The following is an 8,124-nucleotide window of genomic DNA, read 5'->3' on the forward strand; positions in this document are numbered from 1 at the left end:
AGGCAAAAAATATAAAGTAAAGATTAAACATCGGTATTGAACAAATCCAGTTGGTATGACTTCTGAAGCAACTTCCAGTGTCTTTTGTCTCCTTTTCTAATATTATATTCCGGAGAATGGGGTGGGGGTTAATTGCAACGAAAAGTCTTTGGGGTGTGGGGGGATGTGGTGGGGAAGGGGGGAGGAAGGAAGTTTGTGGAGGCTTCAGAGAAAAGGTGGGAGAGGAGTTTTGTCCAACTCCACCGCGCTGAAGCTGGAAGGCAAAAGCAGACAAGAAAAATATCTGTTCCGTAAAGCGTATCTCGAACCCCCACAAGCAATGGCACACATGGTTTAGGGGGGGGAAAAAAAAGAAGGGAAGGGGAAAAAAGTTGTGGGTTTCCCCCCCCCCCCGAACTCCCCTAAACTCGAATGGAGAACACACAATGCAAAAAGGGAGAAGCAGCTGCAAGCCTCCTCCAATTATTGTGCTAAATTACCAAGCCAAAGGCGTTTAAAAAGACAGAGAGAGGGAGAGAGAGAGAAAACAGATCGAGAGAGAGAGAACATGCAATTCTAGTACAACGTGGATCCAAACTCACCATGGCGGAATAGGTGTGGACTAACATCTGGAAATAAAAAAAGTCTTGTAATAGCTAAAAAGAAAATAATGGCGATAATACTAATAATTGGAGGGAGGGGGAAAAAATATCAAGGAGATCTGCAAAGGGACGTGTTGGACACAGGAGAACAGCTTGAGAGGTTTCGAAGTCTATCCATTAAAAAAAAAACAAAAACAAAAATCACACCCAAAAAAAGACCAATGCCTCCAAAACCGAGCCTGGAAACCTCTATCTACATATAGGATTTACCCCTCCCTCTCCGGGTTTGGTTGTTGTTTTGGGTTTTTTTTCTCCTTTTTTTTTTTTCTCCCTCCTTTTTTCCTTCCCCCCCCCCCCCCCCCCCCTTGCTCCCAAATACAATCCTCTTCAACCCAAGGCTAGGCTCAGACTGCTCCGCTACCCCTTCCTCCCTTTCCTTCCCTACACCGCCTCATAATAATTGATATTCATGACTATTAATATTACACAACTACTTTAAAGGGAGAATGCAGGACCAAATGGAGCGTGAAGCTGGCAGCCAGCTCGAGAGCTCCCCTACTATTGTAAATGACGTTCATTCAGTGGAGAATTACTAGATGTAATCAGACGAGGGGGGCTGGCAAGAGGCAGAGTTTGGGGAGAGGGAGAGGAGGGGGGGGAAGTTCAGCGAGGAAGAGGTATAACTTCAATTAACTCAAGGTGAGGAAAGATGAGGAAAGTAGGCACTGCTGAGCTGGAGCAAGGAAGTGAGATGAAACAATGCTAGAGGCAAAGAATAAGGGGAAAACCCCCCATATTTCCTTCCCCCCCTCATTTAATTATACATTCCTGATACGAGGAATTGATTGCCTTTGATGCTTTTGTTCTTGTAGGTTTTGGTGGGGGGAGCGGGGACTTGTGTTTTTGTTTTGTTTTTAAATAATGAGGGGGAAAGAAGTGTTTCTAATCCTTTCTCTTTTTCTAAAGAAATGGAAGAAGAAATACGCAGTTCCTATAATCTATATGTGCAGTGGATATTCAGCCCTTCTGGTACGTGTTACAGATTGTCTTTATCCGCAATAGCCAAACAAATGCCTGAATTTGAGTTAAGCTCCACATTCCGCACCCCTCCTACCCCCCCCCCCCCCCCCCCGAATCCTGTTCCTCCCGCTCAATATGAAGAAAAATAAAAAATAAAAATGCGCATATATATTTTCACCCAAATGTGAAATGTATGCAATGAATTTTAAAGGATAGTAAATTTATAGTTTTGAGGAAAAGCCAGGGGCGATATAAAACATTTTTGATGTTGCAGGAACCCGTTCAACTGGACTGTCTGCCATTTCTGTTAAAGTTCAACTTACGTTCCTTCCTAAATAGACTCACACTTCCCAGAGCAGCCTCCTCACCCCACCCCCCCCCCCCGCACACACACTTTTGTTTTGAGACCAGATCCAGTTTAAGTGGCTGAGACGCCCATCTACTACCGTGTTCTTAATTAGAAATAGGAAAGAAGAGAAACTTTTCTTTCCTCTTTCCACCCCCCCCCTTACTTTTTTAAAAGATAAATCTAGAGGGCTTCAGCTCTTAAAAAAGAAATATGCTTTTTTTTTTCTCTCTCTCTTTTTTTTTTTTTTTTCCCCAAGGCTTCACGTTACAAAATGTCTTGGAGCACACTCCCAAGTTAGGGAATACCCTGCCCGCCGCCAATTCCCACCCAACCGCTCCCTCAGCTCCTCTTCTCTCTCACAATAATCTGGAAACACGAGTGTCTGTAAAATGAACAGCGGCTTAAAAATCCCTTTCAAAAGGAGGGTGGAAAAAGCTACCCCAAACCCCCGACATTCCCCGACCTCGTTGTCCTGGGAGGGGACATATTTTGTCGCCTGCTGCTGCGGGCAGAAACAATGTCCGGGCTGTGCCTGGGGATGGGGAGGGAAAAGCAGCGAGGGCTCAGCGGCTTGGGGATCGCCGGCGGGACATACAGACAGAGGCACACAGGCACACACACGCTCATTCTGTGTGTGCTGGGGTTTGCCGGTTGATAATTAGCCTGACGGCAGCTTTAGGGAGCAGAGACATTTCTCCCGTACGGCTGGCGGATGCCCTCCCATCCTTTCTCCGGCCGTGGAAAACCAGAGCTGTGCCCTCCCTTTGCCTCTTCCTCCGCTTTTTCAAATCGGGAGTTTCCCCGCTGTAAGTGCTATCGCGCTCCCGGAGGGGAGGGCTGCGGGCAGCGCGACAGGGCTGGGAACGACGCGGCCCGGACGGCATTTCCTTGGGGTGTGCTCCCGACAGCCCCTGCTCGGCACCCAACCCGCTACTCAGCACCTATCTGGCCCTTGCCCGCTAACCTGCTCAGTAACCGTCCCTTCGCCCATTACTCAGCCTCTCCCTAGTTCCTGCTCGATGTTCAGCCCCTGGCCGGTACCCAGTTCCTGCCTGGTGCCCAGCCTGATACCATGCACTTGCCCAGCCCCTGTCCAGTACCCAGTCCCTGTTCAGCCCTTACCCAGTCCCCAGTCCCTCCTCAGCCCCTAGCCGGTACTCAGCCCCTTCCCGCCCCTTGTCTGGTTCTCAGCCCGGTCGCCGTCCCCTGGTCGGTCCCTAGCCCTCGCCCGGCAGCCTCCCCACGGCTCAGCCCCCACGCTGGAACTGGAGGATTGCGCTCTTCTGATAATCTCTCCTCCCCACGATCGCCGTGCAAATGTCTTCCCCAAATTAAAAAAAAACAAAGTAACAAACAAAACAAACAAAAATTGAACCAAAATTTCTCAGATCGTCTTTCCTTGCACACCTTTTCCCTGTTTCGGAGCAAATCCAGCACGTCGCTTAACTTACAAGAAATGCATTCGCGGAGCCCGTTTGTGAGAGATCCGGCACAGGAAACCGAGAAGAATTTAAGAAAGGTTTCACGGTTTTTGCACTGTGTTTTAATTTATTATTTCCCACCCCCCCACCTTGGTCTGCTTTTTGACCTTGGAAATACCGAGGAGGTCTGAATAAAGCACAAAACTTTTTGTGACTGCGGACTATGCGGAGCTGCCTTTAAATGTCTCAGTTTGGGTGTGTGGGATCCCATACGCGCGAGAATGTATGTGCCGCTTGATTGATGCGAGTACGCACGCACATCTTATCTATTGGTATATAGGTATAGAACGTCGTTAAAAATATATCCGATAGTGAAAACAAGAAAAAAAAAAGCAAAAGAAAATATATCCGAATTCAGGTTGTGCTTAGCTTGGAATCGCAAAATTTAAAAAAAGGGGAAAAAAAAGAAAAAAGAGAGAGAAAGGCAGAAAAGAAAGAACTGTATTCAGTCCCTGAACACCAAGCTCTTTTTCTTTTCTATTTTCAGTTCGGTTTTGTTTCTTTTTTTTTTTTTTTTTTCCTCTCTATATTTGTCCGTATTTAATCAAATTACACTTAATTCGAGGTCTAAACAATCAAACTCTTGCGTTTTTAAGTTGCCTCATTCCAACCCCCAGATAATTTCTTTGATGTTTTAAATCGCATCAAACAGCTTTTCCGTGAAAAAAAAGAAAAAGAAAAAGGAAAAAAAGAGAGAGGAGAAAAAAAAGTTTAGGACTTGGCATGCTGAATACAAATATGCAAATAAATAAGAATTTAAGCATTTACTTTTGGTTTCCCGTCTCTGTACTTGTGTGTGTTGATATATGTGTCTCTCTATCTGCCTATATGTTGAGCTATATATGTATTATATAGTCGTGCCCGCATCTATATACTAGATATATATTTAAATATACATATACACTTACTCGTATGCATAGTATATACTCACCTCGTAGATATCTTCATACTTGACATTTTCAACCAGTTTCCAGAGCATGATGGCAGGCTGTTCTCTAGGAGGTGAGTGCATTCATGTGAAGAGCAGATGTCTGGATTCTCAGTACTTCTCTGTCTGTAATGATCCATCTATAATTGGAAATGGGGGACAGACACCAAATCCGACGTTCCTCTTCCATCGCAACTTATATCTGTTGTCTGAAACAATAGGCTGCAGAAGCCTACCTCAATCGGATAGTAAAAAACATTATCTGTTACATAGTTACATAGATCTACAGACATATATATGACTATATGTATACATAAATGCACATATGTAGACTTAGACTTATATGCAGGCATATAAAGATATATACCTCTATGCAGCTGCACATACACGGACGTACATATCCATGCATTTATACACATGTATCTCTCAACATACAACTTTTCCCGGGTGCAGGCATATAGAAATTGGCACATTTATGTATGTAAATGATCAATATTCTTGGGTATATAGCCACATGTATGCTGCATGTTATATATGAAGGCTTACATATAAGCCTGGCCAGTTTATATAGGAGTGCATGTAATTGTTTATTTGTGTATTATATTTACATGTCGATACATACATACGAAGAGATACATTGATCAAATAGATGTATTATATAGTACACATATCTGCTGTTTCAGTAGCTGGCTGGCTGGCTGGCTGGATAGATGGATGGATGGATAGATGGATGGAGAGATAGATGGATGGAGAGAGAGAGGTAGAAAGAAAGAAAGATAAAAAGAGAGATAGATGATAGAATGAAGAAAGTAATGCATATTTTCGATCGTATTTGTATTAAGATAAAGAATAAGTTGCCTCTGCACGAGGTGATTCATCCTTTACAACGAGATATTTTGCATTTCCCTGCATGCAGTATGATTTTATTTACACGTCTAGAAATTATCCTCTCATAGGCAGTAAACCACCGAACCAGCCTCTCATCAAGCCCATTCAGGCAAAGGAGGAAATTTTGATCAATGGTTTTAATTCGAAAGCCTTGACACTTCAGACTTGGGCTGTGCATTTTATAACTTGGAAACACACTTTCTTTGGGGAAAAAATATTAAAGAAAGAAAGAGAAAAAAGAGGGGGTAAAAAAGGAGTTTGGCGAGCCCTTCTCTACAAACGTTTGACTAGCCATTACTTTCTGAGAACTATTAGAAACAGAGCTGGATTTGGGTGCGTCCCCGGTAGTCCTCTCGGTTTGGAACGGGAGAGGAGGAGTTGGACCATTTTAAACGTTTTTTCCCTACACCTCGCCCCTGCCCCCGCCCCCCCCTCGGCAAACCTTCCTTCGCATTGTCCTTTTTTTAAAAAACACGTTCTACTGCAAAGAGTCGACCAGTTCTGCAGGCGAGCAGAGACCATCTCTGCGTTTGAAAGGGAACAATTGAGCTTTGCAGTGGGCTGGTGCACCAGGAGGAGGTGGGAGGGAAAGGGAAAAAAGAGAGACATAGAGGCAGAGAGACAGCGAGACAGAAGGTGTTTCTAAATTCGAGGTCCGGTCTCTGGAAATTTCAAACTCTGCCTATAAGGTTCCTACAAATATTTGTTATTCTGCGTGGGATCCTATGGGAAAGTGCATAGTGTCCTTTGTACTTTCAAAGGTCCTACAGGTAGAGACACTTATATACATATAATTTCGACAATGCAGAGAATTTCATCAGGAGACACTTCTGGTGGTGTTTGGTTGGCTTGTAGGAAGGGCGAGCTTTCCTCTTTTTCTGTTTGCTTTGGCCTCAAATTAAAGCAGAAAGCGTAAATTCATCCCCTTTCTCCTCAGCCTCTACACAGTATCACAGTATCACAGTATCACTTAGGTTGGAAAGGACCTCGAGGATCATCGAGTCCAACCTGACACCGCAGACCCCATGACTAGACCATGGCACCAAGTGCCACGTCCAATCTCCCCTTGAACGCCTCCAGGGTCGATGACTCAACCACCTCCCTGGGCAACCCATTCCAATGCCGAATGACTCGCTCGGTGAAGAACTTCCTCCTCACCTCGAGTCTGAACCTCCCCTGGCGCAGCTTGAGACTGTGTCCCCTTGTTCTGGTGCTGGTTGCCTGGGAGAAGAGGCCAACTTCTCCAACACGAAGCCTCCCCTCCCCATTTCAAAGTGTCCATCTTCTTCCGAAATCTCAGCCCTCAAAAGGCAAGAGACAAATAACAGACAAATAATGTAAGAGGACCTGGACAACGATATTGTGGAAGTTTTTTAAGCAGACATGAATGTTTTTCTCAGCACAGCCACCACTGCATGGAGGAGGAGGAGAAAAGGGTACACCTTCCAGTGGGTTGGACAGATCATTTTAACCCGAGCAATAGTGTAAAACAATGCTGAAAAAGGGGACAGGGTGTGTGATGTTTGTATGTGGATGTGCATAGATACCCACGCAGCCACAGCACACATGCCCTGGTGCACCTATAGATCCGAATGACACTCTTAGAAAAATACCAGGCTCATAAAGAGATGGTTTGCTATCACTTCTGTTAAAGTCTTTGAGTCATGTCCTGTAAGGCTGGCACAGGGCAGAGTGAATGTGCTTCGTGACAGCTAATTCTCTGGCACCCTGAATTAAATATGCACTGCGTGATGGGGGAGGGAAGAGGAGAAGCTAAAACCGACCTGACAACCACTGTCTCTTTGCTAACAGAATGGTGCAGAGAGTAAATTCTTATTTTCAAGTCCCACTCTCATTACATTTCACTTGCCCTCACAAAACATAACCACCACGTGTCAGGTGATCATTTAGAAAATTAAATTATTTTTCGGTGCTTATTTTACTCCTCCTCTCCCCTCCCATCCTCACGGCTTCCTTAAGTCTAATTTAACCGTTTCTAAAGGCAAGACTTGCACCAATTCAAGCCTGAAATGCGGCATATAATGCAAGACATACTCAGAACTGACCATTAGAAGCTGTACTTTCAAATCTTAAAAAAAAAAAAAAAAAAAAGAGGGGGGACGACGACATGAAGAGGGAGCAGCCGTTTCCCAGCAGTTTTGGGGCACGTTTTTACAACCTCTTTAAACGCAACCCCCTGCTTTTTCAGCTGTGAGCTGGGCAGGGGCACTGCAGCTTGGCAGCCGCAAGTGCAGAGGCATGATTTATACTTTTTGGAGCGATTTTTAGTAAAAAAAAAAAAAAAAAAAGTGAGAGAGAGATTACCTTTCCATGCATCCCCACTTATGCGGGAGGAAGCCCTCCCCGCTGTTAAACGGCAATGGTGCCGGCCAGTGCCCCGCAGCTGCGGGGAGCCGGACGCGCTGGAGCCGCGTTGAGCGGGGCAGCGGCGCCCTCTGATGGGGGTTCCTTTCCCAAAGCTGCAGCTGCCTTCCCAAAGCTGCTCCTTCCCAGTGCTGCTGCCTTCCTGCCCCCCCCCCCCCCCCCCCCTTCTCCCCCCTTCCCAGCCCCCTCGGCCCCGTTGATACTCATAGCTGGAAGCTACAAGCTGCCAAATGTTTCCTCTGCTGGGAACGATGCTGATAGCAGTCTGTCCTCCCTTAAGATAAAGTTGCAGGTTCTTATTTACACTGTTTTTGTCTTATTATCCCAGAATCATTTTGGGTTGGAAGGAACCTTTAAAAATTGCTCTGAGCCCTGTCCAACCTGATCTGGAATATTTCCAGGAATGGGGCACCTACCATCTCTCTGGGCAATCTGTGCTAGTGTTTCACCACCCTCAGGATAAACAAGTTCTCTCTTATGTCTAATCAAAAT

General features: G+C 45.3%; 1 protein-coding gene across 4 annotated transcripts in view; it reads right to left on the reverse strand.

Annotated features, from left to right (window-relative positions):
* TFAP2B (transcription factor AP-2 beta) overlaps positions 1-4,485 on the reverse strand; it is a 37,225-nt gene extending 32,740 nt beyond the window's left edge. The window contains exons 1-2 of one of the 4 annotated variants that reach the window (XM_068143228.1): positions 4,363-4,481; positions 582-608 (exon numbers count right to left, since the gene is read on the reverse strand). In XM_068143228.1, the coding sequence (XP_067999329.1) occupies positions 582-608; positions 4,363-4,443 (108 nt within the window). In that variant the 5' untranslated portion in view covers positions 4,444-4,481. Of the gene's footprint in view, positions 1-581; positions 609-851; positions 873-1,067; positions 1,113-4,362 lie in introns of those variants that run through there. The other 3 variants (XM_068143227.1, XM_068143226.1, XM_068143225.1) reach the window with 3 other exon arrangements.
* Between the last annotated feature and the right edge of the window lie 3,639 nt (positions 4,486-8,124).

This window comes from Melanerpes formicivorus, unplaced genomic scaffold, assembly GCF_026170545.1.
Source record: "Melanerpes formicivorus ecotype bairdi unplaced genomic scaffold, bMelFor1.0.p_v2 SCAF_9, whole genome shotgun sequence".
Taxonomy (NCBI): domain Eukaryota; kingdom Metazoa; phylum Chordata; class Aves; order Piciformes; family Picidae; genus Melanerpes; species Melanerpes formicivorus.